Source organism: Molossus molossus, unplaced genomic scaffold (genome assembly GCF_014108415.1).
Source record: "Molossus molossus isolate mMolMol1 unplaced genomic scaffold, mMolMol1.p scaffold_m16_p_6, whole genome shotgun sequence".
NCBI classification, from domain to species: Eukaryota; Metazoa; Chordata; class Mammalia; order Chiroptera; family Molossidae; genus Molossus; species Molossus molossus.
Window position 1 is genome coordinate 44071916 of NW_023425399.1, and position 27011 is coordinate 44098926.

The following is a 27011-nucleotide window of genomic DNA, read 5'->3' on the forward strand; positions in this document are numbered from 1 at the left end:
TGTGTTTCATCACCTGTAATATCTGAAGATAGTGAGTAAAAGTAGCAGCTAGAGAAAAACCCACAAAAATGATTATTGAAAAGTTGTTACTTTTGAAAGGATTTATTTTCATAGAGTTGAAAGTGAACAAGAAATGAATCCTTATGTTCTACCATGAGAGAATAACATTTTCCTTCATGCATTTCACACTGGTACTTGCCAGAAAGTATTAAGAGTTTGCGTTGAAAACATGATCACTAATTTTTTTTTATTGCACACATGCAACGTAAACAATTTTAGCTAGACTCTTATGATTAGTCACTTTTGTTAGCATTTTGACCTGTTTTTATCTCACCCTTTGCCAAAGGATACTAAAATCACAATGTTCCTCTTCACTGACTAGGCAGACCGTACTACTCAACAGTTAGAACCTGACACCCCAACAGCTAATACTGGTCCAATGACTAAACCAGTGAGGCTGAAAACAGGTCTTTTATCCTCACAGTCCTATTTTATTCTGCCCTCAAAACTACCTTATTTTCAAGATACAATTAATTTAGTAACATATTCCCGTGGGTGAATAATATATTTGCAAATGTAATAATAAATTTGCAGTAATAAATTTGCTAATTGTCCTTACAGGTGAAAAACAGTCTTGAAGATACACAGTTCTAGTTCAATGGCTTGGGCAGTGAATAGAGCAAGAAAAGACAGGCCAGGTTAAAGGAAACAATTTCAGATCACTTAATTAAGGCAAATATGTTTTGCTTGTGAATGTGAGCAGTGTATCATCAAATACATTATGCTCCGTGTATTTAAGTTGCATTTAGTATTTAGAATGTGTTTTTTCACATGTTCTAAAGGAAGGGTCAAGTTTAATGTGTCAGGTGTTAGGGACAGACATTTTCTACTGGAGGACACTGGGAGATGCTTATTGGTGCTCTAGGTAGAAATGGTTCCCTGGTCCAGTAAGTTTGAGGAACATGCCAGCATTGTTACTGGTAATTCACATGTATGGTAGTACATCAAAGGCTCTGAGAAGCCTATAAAGAGATTTGACTTAACAAGGCTGAAGCCTTAATCTAGGGTTTCCCAAACTTGAGTGTGGGAAGTTCTTTTTCATGGCACATGTATTACTATTTTCTAAACAAGCCATTACAGAGCTCAACCAGTCTGGGAAACTGATTAGAGCATAGCTGAAATTTGACTAATAGATTCTTGGTAAAAAAGACCTTGTTCAGAAATATAGTCAATGAAATTAATTTCCAATTAAAGTTTTGAAAAGCACTTAGTATAAATGGCCATGAAAAGTAAGGATTTTAGAAGTTAAATTAATCCAAGCACGTTCAATTCTATAAGGGATATAGAATCGAACATATTTAAGCAATTGGACAGGAATGAACATTTTATTGAGCACTTATTATACATTAGGTATAGATAGCCCTTATTTAATCTTCAAAATAAGTTGACAAAGTATTATACCATTTTATGAGTGAAGAGAACTGAAAATAAAGATTTGCATTTTATATCCCTAAGTGGCACAGCTGGGAATGGATCTTAAGTGAGTGTGACTCTGAAGACGTGAAAGGTTAAAGGCTTCAGATGAACACATAAAATATCTTTATGAAAAAGACAGGCATGAGAAAACTACACCCTAAAAGTTATTGTAGAACATAACCTGAAAACTAGAAAAAAATTCTTTCAAAAGCCTGCATTTCCATCTAAAATAGGTGCTAAACATTACTTCAGTTAGATTTCCTAATGCATTACATGGATAAAAAATGTTTGGATTCAGTCAAAAAAAATCCAGCAGTTAAAAAAAATTCCTTTACTCACAGTCCTCTACTCCCATAACTAGTCCAAGGACATTTAAAAAATAATTCAAAAAGTAGCTGCCAAAGATTTCAGTCAGTTCATTACTGGTGAAATATACAAAAACTTACAGGAGTCAGAGTTCGAAACTATTAATTTATAAAAATAATAAAACATCAATATGAACAAGAAGATCAGGATTCACTCTCATCAATGTCCTCATCTGGGTCTTGCTCGGCAGCCTCCTTTTCCTGTTGCTGTTTCTTCCAAAGTTTGGCCATGGCCAGGAGCTTGAGGTTTGGCTGGTTGGCAGCATCTTCCGGAAAGATGTAGTCATAGTATTCTTCCCAGCCTGCATCAGACTACAGATACAAAGTAAAACAATTAAAAGATAAGCAAATGTGGCTGAAATACATTTGAGTTACTTTAAAGTTGAGCGTTTTCACTGGAAAATCCAGAGTTCAAATTCATCTTATCTTCATTTTATAAAACAACATCAAAGTCTACTACAGAAAGGACAAGGGCCTTGAAGACTGGGAGTGAATGAGCAGCTGTTGGGTTGGTGTTGATGCAAATGTAGCTCGAAACCTAGTGGAAAAAAATTCTAAAAATCTAAACACAGCCCCTCCAACTCCCATCTTGCACTCTGTTTAAGATTTAAAGATTAAATTTTAAAGATTTACTTAATATTTACCCAGTAGCAAAAGCCATATATCTGTGTAATTATTTTGAATCCCTGCCCTAACACCCTCACCTCCAGTGGGTCCCTGATTTCACTTCCTAAAGATTGCTCTAGTTCCAGCTTCCAACAACACTTGCTTTGCTTACAACACTCTCCCATGATAGGTGCTTTTAAGATCTAAGCCCCTTGAGTCTGCCTGCAGAAGATACCGACGACTGGGTCACGTCATTTTGCACATAAGAGCCTTCCTATATCCTACAAAGTCTTATCTGGACCTAGTCTTGCCTAAAAGATGATTTTCATTTTTCTCCATCCTGACTTTCTGCATCTGCTTAATGCCCTAGGAATACACACTTCATGTAGTTCCTGGAATAAGCCAACAAGCCTTTGCCAACCGTCTCCCATTTCCCACTCTGTGTAGACTATATACTATATCTACACTAGCCAGACTGCAACTGTCACCTACCCCAGGCTATCTGCTCCCATTCTCAAATGTACACATGCCACTTAAAAGTACAGATTTCTAAGTCAGAATGCATTTCTGCTCATTTGACATGAGATGACCAGCTCCAGGGACTCAGTTCTTACCCCATCATCAGCCTGGACCTTTCTTCTCTTCTTGACTTTCTCTGGCATGAGTTTGTCTACTCTTTCCTTATCTGATGTAGTTCCAAATTCATCTTCAAAGCTTCGCCAAGATTCCAGCAGCATAAGTCTCTCTTCCTTTTCTTCACAGTTTCGCAAGGTTTTGTTAGCTTCTTCGTAAATTTGTCTGCATTTAGCCAAACTTCCTTCTTTCCCTGAAGACAACTCAAACTGAGCAAAACTGATCCATACCTTTAAAAAATTATAGAACCAAATTAACCATGTCACCTAGAATACAATATTATAATAATAAAGCTAATTTCTTGTTAATAACATCTAAACATACTATCATACTCATTTCTTCTAGTCCAAAGAATATAAGATTTACTATATGCTTCAGTATGTTAAAGGTGAAGCAGTCTTCTGTATCCAAATAGGTGTCTGAAATAATCTTAAAACCATGAGTTTAACTTTTTATCCAATCCTATGATACGCAAGTTATTCACATGCAGTTTAAATATTGACCTGGTATAAGCTTAATATTCCAAAGTCCTCTGAGACTTAAAACAGGTTCACTATAAACAAGGAAATCATTTAAAATAAGTACATATTTTAAAACATTTAAAATAGAGAAATGCAATATTTCTTCAGGACTGATGATTTAAGCAAGCAAAATCAAAGATAATCTATAAAGCACAGAATACCTTGACATGTTGTGTCCTTTGAAGCAATCGTCGGTAAAGATTGCGTGTTCTTTCCGTTTCTTCCTGCTCAATTTCAAAATCAATGTATGATTTCCAGAGCACCTAAGAAAGATAACTTAATAGGTCAGCCTTGACATTTAAAAACCAACATGCCCCGATCCAAAGCACAGCTTAACTATCATTCCAACCTAGGACATCAACAATTAAAGAATAGAGAGAAAAAATGGTGGCGGAGTGAATGGAAACTACACAGACCATCTCCCTGGACCAAACTGGAATTACAACGAAAATTAAAGACAAATCATCAGGATTGGAGGACCACATAACCAGGGACACTGACTCCATCCTGGTAGGCTTGCAAGGACGTGAGAGGGGGCCGGGAGCCCACGGTCTGCAGCGGCCTGGGCTGGGACCTGCTGCAGCCCCGGCTGGAACCTACTGAGGCCCCGGCTGAGACCAGCAGCCTCGGCTGGAAGCTGTGCCCTCGGCTGGGTCCTGTGGCCTCGGCTAGGACCAGCACCTGCCTCAGCTGGGACCTGCGGCTGCTTCGGCTGGGTCCTTCGACCTTGGCTGGGTGCTACGCCCTCAGCTGGGAGCTGCCGCAGCCTCCACTGCCCTTAACTGGGAGCAGCGCCCACGGGTTAAAGTCCCAGGTGGCTCCACGGCACAGAGCCGGGACAGAGGCTAAATTGGCAGCAGCCACTCACCTTGGGCTCCAGCAGAGGGAGGGCAGACTGGACTGGAACTGTGTGGGAACACTCGGGATTTGGAGGGTGCCCAGAGCTTTTGCCGAATGGAGCCACACAGGACTGTGGTCATCTTACTCCTTCCCAGGGCCCTGGGGAGAGGCCACGGCCCCTCCTTCGGAGATTCAACCTTACTCGTGGCCATTGAAATGCTAACTGAGGCCCATTACCAACCAGCATCTGCCCCACCCTCGGGAAATCCTCTTTCACTGAGCACCTGAGGGAGTTTTTCAGTCAACTCAGAAACCAAGGTTCTTCAGGTGACAGCTACTAACAGCCTCCAAGCAAAAAAGCTAGAGGATAAACTACCATTCCCTGGGCTAGCAACTCTAACCAGGAAAGTTAAGACTTGACAGTGGTGTTTAAAGGGGTCCTCCCTGCCACATCCAAACCTAGGAGAGGGAGCCACAAACAACAGAACACCAACACCCACAGGGAAAATTTGGCAGGCTCCAAAGCCCACTGTGATAGCCAAAATGGTGAAACACAGAAACAAAAGCCAAATGAAAGAACAAGAGACCTCTACCGAAGATGAGATAAATGAGGTGCAGTTAAGCAAGTTAACAGAACTAGAATTCAGAGCCATGATCTTGAGGAAGCTCAACAGCATGTGTTAGGACATGGGCACCATGAGTAAAAACATAGAAATGTTGAAAATCAACCAGTTGAAAATTAAAAACCACCAAGAAGAAATGAAGAATGACATATCAGAAATAAAAAACACATTGGAAAGTCTAAATAGCAGAGTAGAGGAAGCTGAGGACCGGATCAGTGAATTAGAAGATAGGGAATAAAAAATCAACCAATCAGAAAACCAAAAGGAAAAAATAATTAAACAACAGGAAAACAGCTTAAGAGAACTGTGGGACACCTGGAAACGTAATAACATTTGCATCATAGGAGTCCCCGAAGAAGAAGAAAATGAGCAAGAGTTAGAGAATATATTTGAAGAAATAGTGACAAAAAACTTGTCCAATTTGGTGAAGGAAGAAGGCATTCAAGTTCAGGAAGCACAGAGAGCCCCAAGTAAGAAGAACCCAAACAAGCCCACACCAAGACACATAGTAAACAAAGTTTCAAAAATTCAAGACAAAGAGAGAATCCTAAAAGCAGCAACAGAGAAGCAACAGGTTACCTACAAAGGAAACGCCATAAGGCTCGAAGTTGACTTCTCCACAGAAACACTACAGGCCAGAAGAGAATGGCATGAGGTAATTAAGGTCATGAAAAACAAGAATCTGAATCCAAGACTACTCTACCAGCAAGGCTATCATTCAAAATAGAAGGTCAAATAAAGAGCTTCTCAGACAAAAAATGGCTAAGGGAATACATTAGCACCAAACCAACACTGCAAGAAATGTTAAAAGGACTGCTGTAATTAGCCCAAGAAATAGGAAGACAAATATAACCACACTAAACAAAATTAGCAATAAATAAGTGCATATCAATAATCACCTTAAATGTAAATGGACTGAATGCTCCCATAAAAAGACACAGAGTAGCTGATTGGATAAGAAAGCATGACTCATCTATTTGTTGTTTACAAGAGACCCACCTTACAACAATAGACTCACATAGGTTGAAAGTGAAGGGATGGAAAAAAATATTCCAAGCAAACGGAAAGGGAAAAAAAAGCTGTGGTAGCAATACACGTATCTGATAAAATAGATTTCAAAATGAAGGCTATAACTAGAGACAAAGAAGGCCACTACATAATATTGAAAGAATCTATCCAACAGGAAGATATAACCTTGATAAACATATATGCACCCAATATAGGAGCACCAAAATATATTAAAAAGCTTCAGAAGGACTTGAAAGGAGAAATCGATAGAAATACAATCATAGCAGGGGACTAAAACATCCCACTGACATCACTGGATAGATCCTCTAGACAAAAAATTAGCAAGGAAACAGAGACTCTAAATGAAGCACTAGACCAAATGGATTTAATAGATATCGACAGAGAACTACACCCCAAAACTGCAGAATTCACATTCTTCTCAAGTGCACATTGGACATTCTCAAAGAATGACCACATGTTAGGACACAAACTAAGTCACTACAAGATCACGAAGACTGATATATCAAGCATCTTCTCAGATCACAATGGCATGAAACTAGAAATCAATTGCAAGAAGAACAAAGACATTTGAACACATGGTAGCTAAATAGCATTTATTAAACAATGAATGGGTTACTGAAGAGATCAAGGAAGAAATTAAAAACTTTCTGGATACCAATGAAAATGAAGACACAACAACACAAAATCTATGGGATGCACTGAAAGCAGTTCTGAGAGGGAAGTTCATATCACTACAGGCCTACCTCAAAAAACAAGAAAAATCTCTAGTAGACTATCTAACCTCACAATTTAAAGAACTAGAGAGCAAACAAAAAGAAAACCCCAGAGCAAGTAGAAGGAAGGAAATAGAAAAGATCAGAGCAGAAATAAATGATATGGAGACCAAACAAATAATTCAAAAGATCAATGAAACAAAGAGCTGGTTTTTCGAAAAGATAAACAAGATTGATGGACCCTTAGCTAGACTCACCAAGAAACAAAGAGAGAGAACCCAAATACACAAAATCAGAAATAAAAGAGAAGTAACAAAAGACACTACAGAAATACAAAAGATCGTAAACAACTACTATGAACAATTATATGGCAACATATTCGACAATCTAAACGAAATGGACAAATTTCTAGAAACACAGACACCTAAAACTGGACCAGGAAGAGAGAAAACTTGAACAGACCAATAACAACTAAGGAAATTGAAGATGTAATCAAAACTCTCCCAGCAAATAAAAGCCCAGGCCCGGATGGCTTCACGGGGGAGTTTTACTGAACATTCAATGAAGAACTAACACCCATTCTCCTCAAACTATTTCAAAAAATTCAAGAAGAAGGAAGACTTCCAAACTCGTTTTATGAAGCCAGCATAATTCTAATTCCAAAAGCAGAAAAAGATACTACAAAGAAAAAAAACTACACGCCAATATCCCTGATGAACACAGACGCCAACATCCTGAACAAAATACTAGCAAATTGGATCCAGCAATACACCAAAAAAAATTATCCACCATGACTAAGTGGGAGTCATCCCAGGGATGCAAGGCTGGTACAATACTCGCAAATCAATAAACATGATACACCACATAAATAAAATGAAGAATAAAAACTACATGATCATATCAATAGATGCTGAAAAAGCCTTCAACAAAATCCAGCATCCATTTCTGATAAAAAGGCTCAGCAATGTGGGAATAGAGGGATCATATCTAGACATAGTAAAGGCCATATATGAAAGACCTACAGCCAACATCATGCTCAATGGGCAGAAACTAAAGACATTTCTCTTAAGAACAGGAACAAGACAGGGATGCCCACTTTCACCACTCTAATTTAACTTAGTACTGGAAGTCTTAGCCACAGCAATCAGACATGAAGAAAAAATAAAAGGGATCCAAATTGGAAAGATAATGAACCTGTCATTATCTGCAGATTACATAATATTATACGTAGAAAACCCCAGACTCCATCAAAAATTTCCTAGACTTAATAAATGAATTTGGAAAAGTAGCAGAATACAAAATTAATGTTAAGAAATCGATGGCATTATATACCAATGATGAACTCACAGAAAGAGAAACTAAGAAAACAATCACATTTACCAATGCTGCAAAAAAATTAAGATACCTAGGAATAATCTTAACCACAGAAGTAAAGGACCTATTCACAGAAAACTACAGGTCATTGAAAAAAGAAATAGAGGAAGGTATAAAAAAGTGGAAGCACATACCCTGTTCATGGATTGGGTGAATTAACATCATTAAAATGTCCATACTACCCAAAGCAATCTATAGATTCAATGCAATCCCCATCAAAATACCCACGGTATACTTCACAGAATTAGAACAAGTACTTCAAAAGTTCATATGGAACCAAAAAAGATCTCGAATAGCCACAGCAATCTTGAAAAAGAAGAACAAAGTTAGAGGGATCACATTACCAGATTTCAGGTTATATTACAAAGCCACTGTAATCAAAACAGCCTGGTACTGGCACAAGAACAGGCATATAGACCAGTGGAACAGAACAGAGAACCCAGAAATGGACCCAAGGCAGTATGCTCAATTAATATTTGAAAAAGGTGGCAAGAGCATAAAGTGGAGTAAGGACAGACTCTTTAATAAATGGTGTTGGGAAAACTGGACAGCTACTTGCAGAAAAATGAAACTAGACCATCAACTTACACCCTTCACAACAATAAACTCAAAATGGATAAAAGACTTAAATGTGACTCATGAATCCATAAAAATCCTAAAAGAAACTGTAGGCAACAAAATTTCAGACAACATACGCAGCAGAATTTTCACGGATACGTCACCTAAGGCCATAGAAACAAAGGACAAAATGAACACATGGGACTATATCAAACTCAAAAACTTCTGCACAGCGAAAGATACAATCATCAAAACGGAATGGCTACCCACTGTATGGGAGAGCATAATTGCTAATGATATATCAGATAAGGGGTTAATTCCAATATATATAGAATGCTCATACAACACAACAGGAAGACACAGAACCCAATTAAAAAATGGGCAGAGGAACTAAATAGACACCTCTCCAAACAGGACATACAAATGGCTAAGAGACATATGAACAAATGCTCAACATCACTAATCATCAGAGAGATGCAAATTATAACAACAATGAGGTATCACCTCACACCTGTCAGAATGGCTGCCATCAACAAATCATCAAACAACAAGTGTTGGCGAGGGTGTGGAGAAAAGGGGACTCTAGTACACTGCTGGTGGGAGTGTAGACTGGTGTAGCCACTATGGAAAACAATATGGTGTTACCTCAAAAAATTAAAAATTGAACTTCGATTTGACCCAGTGATTCTTCTTCTAGGAATATACCCTAAGAAGCCTGAAACACCAATCAGTAAGAATATATGTACCCCAATGTTTGTAGCAGCACTATTTACAATAGCTAAGACGTGGAAACAGCTCAAGTGTCCATCAGTAGACGAATGGATAAAAAAGTTGTTGTACTTATACACAATGGAGTACTATGTAGGTGTAAGAAAGAAAGATCTCGTATCCTTTGAGACCACATGGAGGGACCTGGAAAGTATCATCCTAAGTGAAACAAGCCAAACAGAGAAAGACAAGTATCATATGATCTCACTTATTTGTGGAATATAATGAACATAACAGTCTGAGGAATGGGGTAGTCCCAGAGACGTGGAAGTGGGGTACCAACTGACAATCCCCAGAAGAGGGGGTGGTGGGGGAGGGATAAACCGCAGAACTTATATGCATGAACAATGGACATGGACAACAAAGGTGGGGACAGCGCAGGGAGGGAGGGGGAGGGGCAATCAGTGGGGAAAAAGGAGAAACATCTGTAACAAAAATAAAAAACAAAGAATAGATGGCATGTGAATAAAAATAAATATTAGCATTTACAAGCTGCCACAAACTTGGATAAAATTCTACATTATGAGAAAAAATGGCCTTCGATTCTCTTCAAACGCTGGACTTATCAAGAAGAGCAGAGCCCGGCCTGGGTTGCTCAGTGGATTGAGCGTTGTTTTCCCATGGACTGAGAAGTCCCAGTTTGATTCCTGGTCAGGGCACATGCCTGGCTTGCAGGCTCGATCCCTGGTGGGGGGCATACAGGGAGCAGCCAATTGGTTTCTCTCTCACATTGGTTTCTATCTCTCCCTTCCTCTCTCTCTCTAAATAATCAACAATATATTACATAAATTTGTGGGGGGAAAAAAGAAGAGCTGAGAAACTTCCCAAGTCTCCCAGGCACTGTGATGATTGTGCTACATGCCACTGAACTTGTGGGGAGAAAACAGGCCTAGATTAGCCAGTACATACTGTTTTCACCTCCACTGTAAGCTACTGGTATGTTTGAGTTCAACTCAACAAGCATTCAGTGAATAGCTGCTCAACTGCTAGAATGTACAGCCTGTCAAGAGCACAAAGATAAGCAAGATGTGGCCTGGACTCCTAGGAGCTGGCAGTATGTGGAGGAGCTGAGGCCAACAGATGGCAATACAAAAAGCCCTGACTTAATGTAGTCAATGGGACCCAGTGAACCATTAAATGAAAGGTATTATTAGTGTACGAATAACAAAATGGCGAATGAGTTCAGTAGTTCCCGTTAGATTCAAATTAATCCTAGCTGTGTTTGGTGCCACCCTGTGGCTCAAGCTTAAATACTGAATGGATGATTTTGGGTCCTGGGAAAGGCAGCACTTCCAGTACAGTAGCAGCAGTAGTTCCAAGAACAGCCTGCTTTACTTAGGTGTTCTTTTGATAGCCCAATCCAGACAAAACTGCCAGGAGAATCCAAAGATGTGCAGTCTGAACTTCCATCTCCCTTGATCTCCAGGTGGGGTTGGCTGCTACCTGTTTTCCTTGACTATCTCATCCCCTTTTGCTTCCTGTTTGCAGAAGGGGAAGAATAGAGCTAATTATCCACCGATTATATCCCAATTCAGCATGGTGTCATAATGGGACATTGCTGTGCTCTGGTATCCAACTAGAGTGCTGCTTCCCTGGTCTTTCTATCTCCACAACAGAAAAGTCCTCATCTCAGTGGAAAAGACTGGAAGTTAGATCTTTATGCTCTAAAATGCACATTTAGATGGTCATCTAAAGTAATACTGGGGAAGTGTCTAAAGCAAAATTATATTCAACTCGAGATCCTCACCTCTGGCATGTCTAAGCGTGGCTGGCTGATGGCTAACTCGTAGATTGCACGGGCTCTCTCAGTATCGCCAAGGATTGTCTCTAGTTCTGCAAATTTAATCCAAGAGGTACAATTTTCAGGTCCAAATTCCAGGAACTTTTCATAAAGCTTCCGGCATCGGTCAAATTCTCGAAGCTGTAGCTCCAATTCTATGTAACCTTTAAACAACTTGTTCTTTGGACATTTGCCTATGGAAGTTCCCTAGAAAAGAAAATGACCAAGTGCTGTGATACCTTAGCGGGCTCAACTTGTGCATAGACATTGTCAGCCAGAAATTGTTCTCTGCTGAGCAAGAACCTTGGAGAGTCAACAACACAAGTCACCCTTTCCTTCTGTGATATCACACTGTTCATGATGGTTTTTGACAAAAGGCCGAAGGAAACCTTCTAATTCACTCAGCTGTCAAGAGAGCTTGTGCCCACTGGTGCCTGTTTAGCAGAAGACAGTGTTCCAGAATTATATGGACGACTATTTTGGGTTTTACTTAGTTTCTTAGCATCTCCTAGGGAATACAGATGTCAGATGTATAGTCTCTGAGAAGTGAAAAGGTAATCAAAGAATGAACCCTGCTTTGCTGCCCACAGTCAGGGTGAGAGTAGCTTATCAGAGCACAACTACATTCAAACACAGTATTTGATCCTATTAATAAATTTTAGAACAACTGTTAAGACAGAGGTGCATTTAATACAACAAAAATTTAGCACAGGATCAGACTACTATAGATCAGATCTGATCTAAGAGCAGATCTTTCTAGTGTGAGGAAAGATCTGGTAACGTAGCTATAAGTTTCCAATGTTGAAATAGAATAATTTCAGCATTATCGCTTAATCTTTCTTCGAATGTCATGTGTTCTCTAACAAGTTTCAATGTTTAAAGGCATAACGTTCCTGTTGCTAATAGGAACTGTATAATTAGTAAGCATTAAGACCTTAATTTCCTTCTCATAGAACTTAGTGATGCATCTTGATCCATTCTTTACTTACCAAAGCTCTTCTGGCAAATGGTAAATTTTTCTGTCTTATTTCAAATTGTGCATATAGTAACCACATTTTGGCAAATGTGAACTAGAAAAAAAAAACACAACAACATCTAGCTTAAGAGACTCATTTAAATTAAACTGAATTAAGTAAATTTAAATTAACAAAATGCCATAGCAATTAGATTTCCCTAAAACTTCAGAGCTAGGACAGATGTATTTTCTTATCCATAAGCAAAAATGATTTTTTCTTTCACAAATTACAAAAAACGAACATACAACAACAGACACCCAGTAATCTAGATACTGTATAGTATTACATAGCCCTGAAGCTCCAACTTAGAATCTGCTCTGTTTGTGGATATGCTTGTGAGTGGGCAGAACATGCCACCTCTATTCTAGACAGTAACTCAGTCAACATCTCTATTTGTTTCTTGTGCAGGGAAATGTGGCAGAGATAATGTCTCAAGCATTTCCAAAATACACTTGTGTTCACCCTGGCATGCATGCATCCACTCAACTGCCAAAAAACACCTGCTCGTTGTTTCCAGCACATGCTTTGTACTCTCTGGATGTGCATCTTCCCACTCCACTTGGTCTATTCCAATTACCCATCCTCCTCTGAATTTCTATTGTATTACTATTTGTATTATTCATTTGTCACAGGTTGGCCTCTCAACTAGACTCTAAGCTATTTTAGAGGCAAAGAGCATATCTCATTCTTATTTATGTTTTCCATGGTGCCTACCACAGGGAAATAGTCAATCAGTAAATATTATTTCACTGAATTATTTCACAAGTAACAGAAGCAGGGTTTTGACTTTTGGAACAGAACACTTAGAGCAATTATACCTTTTTATGAGGAATTAGTTCCAAAGAGGCTTGATACACCTGTCTTGTTCTTTCAGGATCCTGTATTAGGATAAGAAATTTTCACAAAATATTGAAGACTGTTGCTAATACTAATTTTACTAATACTAGTATAAAATGTACACCCCCAACATGGAATATGTTTTCACAATTTGCTATTTTCAAACTCTGATTCCAATTTATAATCAAAAGTGTGAACTACCTTTGGCCATCAAACTTTGGTTTAAGAATCACCAACAATATAGCCATCAAACTCACAGCTTCTCTGTAGAAAGGCTTTTTTGCCTGATAGCAGGAAGAAACAAAAATGCTTTATGATCTCAGATCAACAGCAGAAAGAAAATCTTTGTCTCTTAAGTTACACATAACCAATTTCTGAAAATCTCATTGATCTTTATTAAAAGCAAGGATGTGCAATCTAGCCATAATCCTCATTTATGAGAAAACCCAGGACACTATGTATAATTAAACTAAGGGCTGGTTCATTGTTCCCTTTGAAGTTTCAAGCAATAATCTTATTGTGCCTCAAGATTTAAAAAACAAAATACAGCAACCCTGGCTTGTTTGGATTAGCGGTTGGAGTGTAGGCCTGAAGACCAATGAGTCGTGGGTTTGATTCCAGTCAAGGGCACATACCTCAGTTGTGGTTCGTCCCCAGCCCTGGTCGGGTCACGTGGGAGAGGCAAACAGTTGATGTAGCTCTATCATATCAATGTTTCTCCCTTTCCTTCCCTCCCACTCTATCTGATGATAAACGGAAAAATACCCTTGGGTGAGGAATAAAAATAAATAAAAACAAAACACCTCACCTGTGCCCACAATACATATAGAATTTAAAATATTACAGAGAGAATATATAACTAACTATATGACTGAAATGAATGCCTATAAGAATGAAAAACTAAATCCCTCTGTTTCAAGGACTGTCAATACCATTTACTACCCACAATAGTGAGCTTTAAGCACAGTGGGGAGGAAATCATTAATAGCTGACATGTTATTCCACATTCTTACCTTTGCCTCCAGTTCTTCATAGAGTGCATAGTTGACCCAAAGATAGATGTAGCGCTTCCAATGTCTCTTCTCCTGAATGGGTGGGACATTGGCAATAGCTCTTTCATAGACCTCACGTACAGTTTCTGCTTCTGCATCACTTTCCACTAAGCGCAGGTAATCAAACCAGGCATCATAATTGTGTGGATTAGCCTAGAGAGGCAATAAGTTTAATATAAAAACAAAACTAAGAGCTATACTTGTTGGACTATGTAAGCTGAAAGAAGGCAACAGATTGACTTTCTATATTTTAGCAACTTTTTCTGTAGATTTTACATGCTATCTCATTTTTTAAAATATCATTCCTGAGATTATATAAATAGACAAGAATAAGGAATACAGTAGGCCCCCCATCAAGAGCACAATCACTGGTACCCTAACTTTCTATTATTAATTTTATTGTAACTAGTATTGGCTAGCTCATCTTACTAACCTGCAGAATTAAGCATATATGCCAGCACTCACCTTCACTTCTTCTTCATACTGGAATCTCCGTTTGCTCACAATAATGTCTTCAATCCCACGCCTATCACCAAACTTCTTCTCAAAGATGGTATAATTTTTAAAAAGTTCTTGGGCCTCTTGTTTTGAAATTCTATCCAGGGCATACTTGTAAATCACTCGTACCCTTTCAAACTAAAAGAAGACAGGATGATTTTATCTGTCATTATACTACGTTCTCATTCTAGTCATGACTAGGAAAGTAGTTATGATGTAAGACATTACTGGTAAGTTAAATTTTGAAGCCTCAAAATGTCCAAAATAAGATTCTTCTCCCCTTTGATAAGATATTTCGGTCAGGAAGGACTGACACTGTCCTTTGAGCTCCACATTTAACACTGTCTACCCAGCTTTGTCAGTTGGATGTCATTTGTGTATCTCAGACTAAAAGGTCCCAAACTAAGTTCCTGTTTCTCCCCACCAAACCCAAGTCTTCCCAGTCTTGATTAAGCAATACCTACGGTCACACACTTGCTCAAGCTAAAATTCCCTAAAGCCCTCCTCGATTCCTCTCTTTTATTCCCCACATTCATTGTTTCATCAAGCCCTGCCATTTTATCCCTTCAACAAACACAGTGCTTCACTTCTCCCCATCACCCTGCCAACCTATCTCCATTTCTTCTGTGGACCATTTCAAGTCTCCTTTCTTTTACTTTTGCTACCCTCCCCCCAATACAATCTCCATAAATTAGCTAGGGGCTCTCCTTACAATAAATTATATCCTACCAAGGTTTTCTCCTGCTAAAACCCTTCAATACTTCTCACTGCCCTTCAAATAGAATTTTAACTCCCAACTATGACCTGCACAAGACTGCATTCGGGCAGGGGCTGGGTGGAGGGGAAGAAGTGGGGCAGGGAATTGGGGACACCTGTAATACTGTCAACAATAAAATATACAAACAAACAAATGGATTATTTTCCATATATACTATGGAAGAAAAGAACTGACTTGTGGAACAATCTGTTTTCATTCCAAATTCTTTCTATTCTCTGTTCTGAGGGCTCTGGGCTTTTTGTTTCCCAGGTTAATTATCTGAAAGCCCTCTAATCAGGATACCAAGTGATTTACTCTCAGTGTATAGATAATATTCTCACTCCAGATTTAAAGGTTTAATTTTGGAGTAAAGCACAACAAAACTAAGACAGTTATGATACAATCTATAAGACTCAGCTCCGTGTGCAGCTTAGCCACAAATGTATGCCGTTCTCTTTGACAAATCATGTTTTTGTATTTTAAAAACATTTTCTCCAACGATAAGTGAATAAGAAAATGGAAATGAACTAGATGCAACAAGAAGTAATGTCTTCTGAACTGTTTTACAGTGTGAGTGAAGTTTACTTACTTCCTTTTGATTTTCTTCAAATTTCGCAAAGGCAACATAAAGACGTTCATCCATATGTTCATCTCCAAAGAATTCAACTGCTCTCTCGTACACTTTCCGTGCATGGGCAAAATAACCATGTTTTTCTTCAAAGCGGGCATACTTGATCCAGTTCTTAACATCAGGGTGCACAAGTACAAGTGCAAGGGAATTAAAGAATACTAGCAAGAGAATGTGACTTAAAAAAACACACAAAATAACGCAGTACCCAAAACCACAACAATATACAATACGATTATGGGGGTGATAAAACATACACAAAAGTGGAGAACCACCTCTGTGAGTGTGCTGTGATTCCTCTAGTGCTTATTCAGTATTTTATTAGTGGTACAAATAGGAATTTGCACCCTGGTTATTAGCAATGTGATGTGGACAAGTCATTTATCTTGTCTAAGCCTCAATTTTATCATCTGTAAACAGAGGAAAATAATACCGACCTCACTGGATGACTGCTGTGTTTAAATGAGAAAATGTATGTAAAGCTCTAAGCTGTTTCTGGCCAAAAGAATATGCTTAATACGTGGCATCTATTACATTATATGCTCAATAGCATTTGTATTTGAATTAATGATTAAGAAAAAACAAGCCACAAAAAGAAAACTGCTACCTAGAGCTAAAAGAGAAAGTTTTGAATTACCATTTTATTTTTTAATAGGCTATATCTATCTAGTTTTTAATCTACCTTCCTTGAGGAAATCATTAATTTCCATTAGTAACACATTCAAATATGGCAATGATAAGAGCACTGGTTCTGAAGCTGCTACTGGGTTCAAATCCTACCCTGGTCAAGTTACTTAATCTCTTATGCTTCAGTTTCCACACTTACAGAACAGAATAGTTCCTATATCAATGGGTTGTCATGAGGATTAGATAGCAATATTTGTAAAGTGCTTAGAACAATGCCTGACACATAGCAAGTGCTATAAAAGCTTTTGTTGCCCTGGCTGGTTTGGCTCAGCAGTTAGAGCATTGTCCTGTGGTCTGTGGTTTGATTCCTGGTCAAAGGCACGTGCCTGGGTTACAGGTTTGATCCCCCACCCTGGTTGGGGTTATGCGGGAGGCAACCAATTGATGTGTCTCTCCCACATCGATGTTTCTCTTTCTCTCTCTCTTTTCCACTCTATCTAAGAAGCAATGAAAAAATATCCTTGGAAGAGGGGGGAGAAAAGCTTTCATTAAACTAATAATATAAAAATGAGTAGAGGTCATTAAGATCTTACAATTGCACAATAAAGTTGATTCTCATTTGTATTAGTTATGTCCTATGAAGTCAATGTGATTGCTTAATTAGTGAATACCAAATCATTGCTCCTAGGGGAAATATGTATATATATACATCTCTCACATAATCATCTTAAATCCTAAAAACAACTAATCCTTAGTTTCTATTTTTGGTATTTTGTAAGAGAGAACAAGGTTCAGAAGCATTAAGTGACTTGCCAGAGGCTGCCCTCAAACCAGAGCCAGAAATTCAAACAGTCCAACCGGCCCCAGAGCCAGAGCTTCTTGCACTACACCATACTGCCTTATCCCATACACAGTCTCTATCCGCTGACTATCTCTGTATGAGAGTAGAGACAAGAAGGCAGACTGCCACCTCAGCTGGGATCAAATGTCTTGGGTGAGTCAAATTTTCCATCATTCCGTGCTTGCTTGCAAATGATTGTGAATATGCCACAGATACTGATTTTGGGGTTACAAATAAATTTAAGTAGAATTCACAAATATGAAAACTGAACAATAAGAATTGACTACTTCAGTTGCTAAGAGTGTTTTCACATGTGATTTATCATCTAATCTTTATAACCAGCCCACAGTACAAACCTATATACTCATTTTAAAGATGAGTACACCAAGGCTCAAAGGAATTAACTGACTCATTGGGATTGATCACATCATTAGTAAACAGTAAACCCTTGGATAGACTCCAGTACTGGTGCTAATGACCAACTTAAACCCTAGAAAAAATAGGACTGGTTACAGCAGTCAGACCCTTAATGTGTCATTTTCCACAAGAAACCATAGCATTATTATAAAAATATAAACAAATCCAAAGTCTCAATGGAAAAACTCTATTACCCAGACCACAAACTTTTTTCCTGATAAACCTACATCCCTACAATATATATATGTAGCTTATACATATGAAATTTGCATCCCTGACTTTTAGCCCAACATTAATGACGTGTCCTGACCACAACGACATTTTCACGGGAGAGGCAGCACCAGGACAATAATGGCATCACTCAGACCTCATTGAAAGGATATATCGTTCATAAATGGTGCGGGCCCGATCCACCTCTTTGTATCGTAGCTCAAAGTTGATGTAGGAGTGCCAGGCTTGCTCCTCAGGCTGCCATTCCATCCAGCGCTCAAACACCTGCCGGGAACCAGCAACATTTCCCAGCATCTCCTCCATGTATGTGTATTTGTACCTTTAACAAAATCATCCGAAGATATCTGTCATGTCAAAGTGACTTAGGTGGCTGAATGAATAAGAAAACAAGATCCATACATATGCTGTCTATAACAGACTCATTTCAGATAGAAAGACACACATAGACAAAGTAAAGAGATAAAAAAGATATTTCATAAAAATGGAAACAAAAAAAGGAAAGATGGGGTAGTAATACTTATACCAGACAAAATAGACTTTAAAACAAAGGCTCTAGCCCTGGCCAGTTTGGCTCAGCGGTTGAGCGTTGGCCTGCGGACCAGAGAGTCCTGGGTTCGGTTCCCGCTAGGGGCACGTATCAAAAAAACAAAAACAAAAACAAAAACAGCCCTGGCCAGTTGGGCTTAGCTGTTAGAGCATTGGCCTGTGGTCCCAGGTTCAGTTCCCGCTAAGGGCATATGCCTTGGTTGCAGTTTTTCCCTGGCCCTGGTTGGGTTGTGCGGGTGGCAGCCACTCAATGTGTCCCTTTCACATAAATGTTTCTCTCCCTCTTCCTCTCTTTCCCTTCCACTCTATCTGAACAAAAAAATGGAAAAATGTCCTCGGGTGAGGATTAAAAAAAAACAAAAAAAACAAAAAACAAAGGCTCTATTTGTAACAAGAGACAAAGTAGGACCCAGCAATTCCACTTTGGTTATTTATCTGAAGAAACCCAAAACACTAATTCAAAATGACATGCATCCATATGTTTATTGCTGCATTATTTACAATACCAAGATATGTAAGCAACCTAACTGTCCATCAATAGATGAATGGATAAAGAAGAGGTGGTGCATATGTACAATACAATATGACTCAGCCATAAAAAAAGAAAAATCCTAACCATTTGCGACAACATGGATTAACCTAGAAGGGATGGTGCTAACTCTGAGTTAAATAAGTCAAAGAAAGACAAATAATATGTCATTTCACCTATATGTAGAATCTAAAGGACAAAATAAATGAACAAACAAAACAGAAACAGACTCACAGATACAGAGAACATTTTGATGGTTGCCCGAGGAAAGAAAAGTTGAGATGCTGGGTGAAAAGGTGAGGGAATTAAGAAGTACAAATTGGCAGTGACAAAATAATCACTGGAGATAAAGTACAGCATAGGGAATATAATCAATAATATTGTAATAATTATGTATGGCACCAGGTGGGTGCTAGACTTATCAGGGTGATCACTTCATAAGTTACATAAATGTCTAATCACTGATTGTATACCTGAAACTAATAGAATATTTTATGTCAAATGTAATTGAAAAATAAAAAATTATTTTAAATAAATGACTTAGGGAAAAAGATGTTCTTTGGCAATTTCTAGTTCTAACTTTGTTAAATGTGAAGATGATTTAAGACTTTATCTTCCCTTATGGGTAAATCAAATGTGTTTTTATTAAAGTATAAGTCTGAAAAGGACGAACCATTAGAAATAAATTTTTTTAAAAATTACTTAGCTCAACAAGAACTTTCTTATGCATAAAGGACTGCATTCAAAATTTTAGTTTTGATTACACAACTATTATACATTGATTATGATTCCATATTATAAAACATTAAAAAACACATACATACTTACATGTAGAAAATTAAATACATCTTTATGATTACAACTATATAAATGAAATTAATACACAAATGTGGTATTTTTCTAGTCTATAAAAAAACCATTTCATTAGATCAGAAACTTACCAGAACTGGTTGACTCGAGGCAGAGTTGTTATGGCCCGGTCCCAGATATTTCGCGCATGGTTGACCTGGCGATTCTTCATTTCCATTTCTGCATATTTTAGCCAGAGTGTAATATTTCGATAGTCCACATCTAAAGCACGTTCGTATATGGACCGAGCCCTAAAGAAGCAAGATTTGGAGAGCATTAAAAGCAGGACAGCCCTGGCCGGTTTGGCTCAGAGGTTAGAGCGTCGGCCTGCGGTCCCGAGAGACCCGGGTTCGGTTCCCGCTAAGGGCACGGACCTCGGTTGCAGTTTGTCCCCGGCCCTGGTTGGTCGTGCGGGTGGCAGCCACTCGATGTGTCCCTTCGCGTCGATGTTTCTCTCTCTCTCTCTTCCTCTCTCTCCCTCCCTCTCTATCTGAACAAAAAATGTCCTCGGGTGAGGATAAAAAAAAAAAAAAAAAAGCAGGACATACAACACAGGTAGCAACTATTTCAAACCATTTGCAGTGTGCTGCTATTATATCAGGTGTTCACCATGAGCCAGTTTTTGGGCATAAAAAGATAAAAAGATATGATACTATTCTCAGGACCTTTACAAAGACTTAGAGAAAGACAGACATGCATGTAATTACAATGAAATGTGATAAACATTACAGTCGAGATCTGTACAAAAAATCTGGGGAAAAGAAATCTAAATGTCTAGTCCTAACTCCAGAACTGAAAGCAAATATGGAACTTGAAGAAAGCAAATATGGAACCTGAGGAAAGTCCCAGAGGCCAAGGTGGGTGGGGAGGGGTACTCATTCCAGGCAGAGAACAGCCAAGTGTCACAGTAAGGAGTCATGATGTGTTCAGCGAGTGGTAAGTATGCAGGCACAGTGGAGGCACAGGGTATGGTGGGAGAGGGCAGAAAGGCTGAATAACAGAAAGGGCCAGGTTGCAATTTTAATCTTATTGGCCACTGGTTTTCAGTGAAACAATTTTTATTTTAAAAATCCCAATATAGAGAAAGCAAATGAAATTGCACTTCTTTGGTAATAGAGTGTGTGCTGGAGGCGAGACCCACCTGCAGAGCATCCTGCTCTGCTCCCCCCAGGACTAGCCTACCACAGGGCCCCCGAAGTCCCTCAAAGGAATTTTGGGTTCTATGGGAAAAACTCTGAATATTACTAACAGAGACACAATTATTTTACTTATACTTTAACTTTTCCTATTCTTTTTTTGTATCTGTTAACTTATGACATCTTTATGTACAAAATTACATGCTCAGCAATTTTACCTTTGAATCTCCTTTAGACTCTCTTCCCATTGTGCGTATTTTATCCAGTTACTAATCACAGTCCTATTTTTTCTTATGTTATCTTCAAAAGTCTGGGAAGGTAAAAAGGGTCAAATTAAAGAGAAAATAACTAAAAATGACATCATCCTTTTCCTATTACTCCTGTACTAAAAAGGTTACTTACTCATTTTGTTCTTATTTAAGAGAAATTACATCCTGGAATCCTTGAGAAATAAGAAACCCACTACAGAAGGTTATAATCACAGCTATTTCTTTAAAGTCTTACATGCAAACAAGAGAAAAACTTTACATATAAAGAATTACTAGCAGAATATTCTCTTATTGCCCATAATAACTAACTGATACTGTAATATATCCTACTTGTTCCTAATGAGAAAATGGTTCTGACTAGGTCTTTTTGGTAATGTCACAGGATTTCATACATAATTCATTAAAGATAACAGATAAGTAGGTACAACAGAATTAGTGGTTTAAAATAATACCACAGTCTAGCCCTGGCCAGTTTAGCTCAGCAATTAGAGTCTTGGTCTGCAGACCGAAGGATCTTGGGTTTGATTCCGGGTCAGGGGCATGTACCTGGGAGGTTCAATCCTCAGCCCTGGTCAGGATTGTGCATGAGGCAACAAATCTATGTGTCTCTCTCACATCGATGTTTCTCTCTCTCTTTCTTCCTCTCCCCACCACTCCCTCCCTTTCACTCTATGTAAAAATCAATGGAAAAGTGCCCTCAGGTGAGGATTAACAAAAAAAAAAAAAAAAAAAAAAAAAATTAAATAAATAATCCCACATTCTAACATGAGAGGGTCAGACCAGATCCCTAGTCATCTCATGGTTCTTTTCCATGTCTTAACTCAACACAGGGGGTGGTGCAGACAGAGGAAGCGCACAACACAGTCTTCCTAAGTCCACCTCTCTTCCAGCTGTCAGTTGTTCCACCTGTTAAACTCCTACCCATCTTTAATTAAAAATTATCTCTGGTGGACTTAATTTCTTTATACCCTAAATAGAAAACTCATGGCATATTTCACAAAGTTCAACAAAATGCAGTTATCTGGTAACCAGAAGTTATATTATTTATGTGGCCAGAGACACTAGTCTCTTCTCATCTTATAGTCTATCAACAATGAGAAAGTTTTCAAACTGTGATCTATAAATCCTTAACAATATTAACATACTGAAAGATAGTGCACTGACTGACCTTTCTTTTCCTTAATTTGTAATCATTTAACTCTTCTTCATCAGTGATCTTCTGTTGAGGTGGAGGTGGAAGAAGCTCAAGTTCTCTTTCTTTAGCTTCTCTTAAAAGTTGTTCGGCAGTGATCTGTACCTCAGCTGGGGCTTTGTTTTTTACCTTTTAAGACAAGACATTTCTATTTTTAGTAGATGCTCTTCCCACAAGGTTTAACAAACAAACAATTTTTGGGGATGTGAACTTTATATAGACTGTCACAATATGCCCTCTTTGTATGACATGTTCCCATTACTCTGTGCAATATATAGATATGTGTTCTATCTTATGCATGATATCTATTAATAAGCCATAGGTAAAAAGTCTCAAGAGAAAAGGTAGCAAAAATAGCAGATTTCCCCGTTTAGATTTTATTAGTAAAATAAAAAACTTTGAGGCTGCCTAGGTAAAACTCTCACCAGAGGTTTTGTTTATCAAGACGAATACCATATTTTACCTAGCATTACAATCTCTATTTACAGAATTCTTCAACTTAGGCCCCAGGTGGATGACAATGCCGAAGGTGGGTAAATGCATTTGATTTTTCATGACATTTCAAGTCTAAGTTGGTAAGTCACCATCATTAGACTATAAGCTTCTTGAGGTCTTAGAGTTGTGCAGTCCAACACATGAGCCACATGTAGTGAGTCCAAATTGAGATGGGCTGTAAGTGTAAAATACACAGTGGATTTCGAAGACTAAGTATGAAAAAAGAACTACTTAATTACATTTTTATATTGATTACACTTCAAAATGACAATATCTTGGATACAATAAGTTATCAAATAAAATAAATAATTAACATTAATGTCATGTGTTTTGACTTTTTAACGTCACTATAAGAAAATAAATTACATATGTGGCTCACATAATTTCTGCTGAACCAGTGCTGCCCAATAAAAGTTTATATAATGGAATTATAAGAAATATTAATTATTTAGTGCAGTGAAATGATGATGATAATAATAGCTCATACCTAATGGGCATTAGGTACTAGATTCTGTGCTATTTGCTTTATATGTATTATCTCTGGAAGTCATCTAAACGGACATGTAAAGAACAGGCTCAGCATACAGTGGAGTAAGGTCAGCCTCTTTAATAAATGGTGTTGGGAAAATTGGACAGTTACTTGCAGAAAAATAAAACTAGACCATCAACTTACACCCTACACAAGAATAAACTCAAAATGGATAAAAGACTTAAATGTGACTCATGAATCCATAAAGATCCTAGAAGAGACTGTAGGCAACAAAATTTCAGACATCATACACAGCAGAATTTTTACTGACACATCACCTAAGGCAATAGAAACAAAGGAGAAAATGAATACATGGGATTACATCAAACTCAAAAGCTTCTGCACAGCGAAAGATACAATCATCAAAACGGAAAGGCTACCCACTGTATGGGAGAGCATAATTGCCAATGATATATCAGATAAGGGGTTAATTTCCAATACATATAGAGTGCTCATACAACTCCACAAAAGGAAGACAAAGAACCCAATTAAAAAATGGGCAGAGGAACTAGACACCTCTCCAAACAGGACATACAAATGGCTAAGACACTTATGAAGAAATGCTCATCATCACTAATCATCAGAGAGATGCAAATTAAAACAGCAATGAGGTATCACCTCACACCTGTCAGAATGGCCACCATCAACAAATCATCAAACAACAAGAGTTGGTGAGGGTGTGGAGAAAAGGGGACTCTAGTACACTGCTGGTGAGAATGCAGACGGGTGCAGCCACTATGGAAAACAATATGGTGTTACCTCAAAAAAGTAAAAATTGAACTTCCATTTGACCCAGTGATCCCACTTCTAGGAATGTACCCTAAGAAGCCTAAAACACCAATCAGAAAGAACATATGTACCCCCATGTTTGTAGCAGCACTATTTACAATAGCTAAGATCTGGAAACAGCCCACGTGTCCATCAGTAGACGAATGGATAAAAAAGCTGTGGTACATGTACACAATGGAGTACTACGCAGCTGTAAGAAAGAAAGATATCTTATCCTTTGAGACTACATGGAGGGACCTAGAAAGTATCATCCTAAGTGAAACAAGCCAAACAGAGAAAGACAAGTTTCATATGATCTCACTTATTTGTGGAATATAATGAACATAACAGTCTGAGGAATGGGGTAGTCCCAGAGATGTAGAAGTGTGGTACAGACTGACAATCCCCTAAAGAGGGGGGTGGTGGGGGAGAGATAAACCACAGAACTTATATGCATGTATGCATGAACAATGGACATGGACAACAAACTGGGGAAAGGGCAGGGAGGGAGAGGGAGGGGGGAATCAGTGGGGGAAAAAGGGAGAAACAAACATCTGTAACAAAAATTAATTTAAAAAAGAACAGGCTCAGTTGAGTCATCTGGACTGGGGAAACAGACTGGAAGGCGAGTATCTGTAAAGGCTTAGGTCAAAGCCTACTATATATTAAATACTTGATAAGTATCAGCCACCAAAGGATATAACAGATATCAAACTTACTGTTTAGTTAATTTATACCACTACACAACTGTTGTCATCTACTCTCATTCTTTCCATTCTCAGCTTGGCTAACTCCTTCTCAGCCTTCAAATCTCAGCTTAAATGTCACTTCCTCAGCCAAGTTTACTTTGGAGACCCCTCTCACACAATGCCCACCATTCCATGGCACATTCTACTCTGCCTCAGTAGCATTTGGCAAGATTGCGATTTTACACTTGAGTCTTACTTGTGCACTGCTCGTCGCACGCATTCGACTGTAGCTCTGCAGCACCTAGCGCCAGCCTGGCTCCGTTATTTCTGCAGAACGACCCCACCTCCGCCCCGCACCACCACAAAAACACCTTCCCAGAACGAAGGCCACGCTGACGCGCGGGCTGTGCTCCGGGGTGACAAGAGCCTGCACCCCTCTACCGGCTATCCCTTCCCCTCCTTATCACTACGGTCCCGCACCGGGTGGGCACGCCACTCGGACACTCTCTCGCCGCAGGTACCACGGAGCCTGGGGCAAGCCCCTCTCCCAGGGCCCTTCCCACAAGATCCCTCGCTGTCGCCTACCTTGGCCACTTTGGGAATTCTCTGCTTTCCGGCCGCGGTGGAGGCCGCCATGGCTGCAAAAGAAGACCTCCGGCGAACCCTGAACCTCAATAATAGGCCCGAAGGCTCCCCGACACCTCAAATCTTCCTGACAAGCTGGATCCCGCAACCGGAAGTAGAACTGGCTCTGACCTTTGACCTCCCGTACGCACTCTGACGGAGGAGCGCCGTTTCTGTGGTAACCTGGTTGAGCGTCCTTCGTAGAGCCGGGTGTGGAGCCCGGCGTCCTGAAGTTGCGGGTGAGGTGGATAGAGCTGCCCTTCCCGGCAGGGACGTGGGGAACGCTGTAGTTCAGCTCCTGGGAGTGGGGATGGCAGCGCGCGAACGGCTGTATCTATCCAGCCCTGGTGCGGGAGAGGGGAGTAGGAACGAACTCCGTTCCGGATGCTTAAGGGCGGGGGAAGAGAAGCAGGCCAGAAAACTACTACTCCCAGCATGCCAAGGAGCTAGCCATAGCGCTCCTGGGCAGCCCCGAGCTGCGTTGCATTCTAGGTTTTGTAGTTTCTGAGATCCACTCTCCTTGCCAGTAGTGCCCTAATAATTAACTCCAAGTTTATTTAAAATAACTGAAGGTATTTTAAAGCCAGATAATAAATAAATAAATAAATAAATAAATAAATAAATAAATAAATAAATAAATAAATAAATAGACTTAAAGCAAGCTAATCAGCCTTGTTAGATAAACAGATTTTTTTAAGGCTATATATATTTTTTTATCCTTACCCAGGTCATTTTTCCATTTTTTGTTCAGATAGAGTGGGAGGGAGAGAGAGGAAGAGAGAGAGAGAAACATCGAGGTGAAAGGGACACATCTAGTGGCTGCCTTCTGCACGACCCAACTAGGACTGCAACCGAGATATGTGCCCTTATCGGGAACAGAACCTAGGTCTCTCTGGACTGCAGGCTGATGCTCTAATCGCTGAGCCAAACTGGCCAGGGCTTGTTTTGTTTTTTAATTTTCTTTTTCTTTATTGATTTTAAAGAGGAAGGGAGAGGGAGCGAGAGATAGAAACATTGATGAGGGAGAACATCGATTGGCCACCTCAGTGTACCTTAATTACATAAATTCTCTTGGCCTCAATATCTTTAACTATAAGGCTAAGATTATATCTATTTAGGTAGGGTTAAAGAGAAAATCTATATAAAGCGCTCAGTAAATGTTAACTGGTATAATTCTGATGTGCCTTCAAAAACA

General features: G+C 39.0%; 2 protein-coding genes across 2 annotated transcripts in view; one reads left to right on the top strand and one right to left on the bottom strand.

Moving 5' to 3' along the window:
• Positions 1-17695, top strand: part of NAA20 (N-alpha-acetyltransferase 20, NatB catalytic subunit) — a 37003-nt gene extending 19308 nt beyond the window's left edge. Inside the window, exon 6 of the mRNA XM_036244355.1 lies at positions 17481-17695. Coding sequence (XP_036100248.1) covers positions 17481-17509 — 29 coding nt within the window. The 3' untranslated portion in view covers positions 17510-17695. The remainder of the gene's footprint in view (positions 1-17480) is intronic.
• On the bottom strand, positions 1939-25914 carry CRNKL1 (crooked neck pre-mRNA splicing factor 1). Its single transcript, XM_036244352.1, has 14 exons — positions 25778-25914; positions 22688-22840; positions 21469-21560; positions 20207-20365; positions 18343-18509; positions 16036-16214; positions 14657-14827; positions 14153-14344; positions 13121-13180; positions 12276-12356; positions 11254-11493; positions 3763-3864; positions 3062-3310; positions 1939-2153 (listed from the first exon to the last, which is right to left on the bottom strand). The coding sequence occupies exons 1-14, from the start codon at positions 25826-25828 to the stop codon at positions 1986-1988; spliced, it is 2064 nt and encodes a 687-aa protein (XP_036100245.1). The 5' UTR covers positions 25829-25914; the 3' UTR covers positions 1939-1985.
• Positions 25915-27011: the final 1097 nt, after the last annotated feature.

Excerpts from the sequence above, each read along its gene's own strand:
- CRNKL1 (XM_036244352.1), bottom strand. The coding sequence starts at position 25,828 with ATGGCGGCCTCCACCGCGGCCGGAAAGCAGAGAATTCCCAAAGTGGCC. Across the intron at positions 13,181-14,152 it reads ATGAAGAACTGGAGGCAAAG|GATCCTGAAAGAACAAGACA; the intron begins GTAAGAATGTGG and ends ATCCTAATACAG. Across the intron at positions 3,865-11,253 it reads CACGCTTAGACATGCCAGAG|GTGCTCTGGAAATCATACAT; the intron begins GTGAGGATCTCG and ends TATCTTTCTTAG.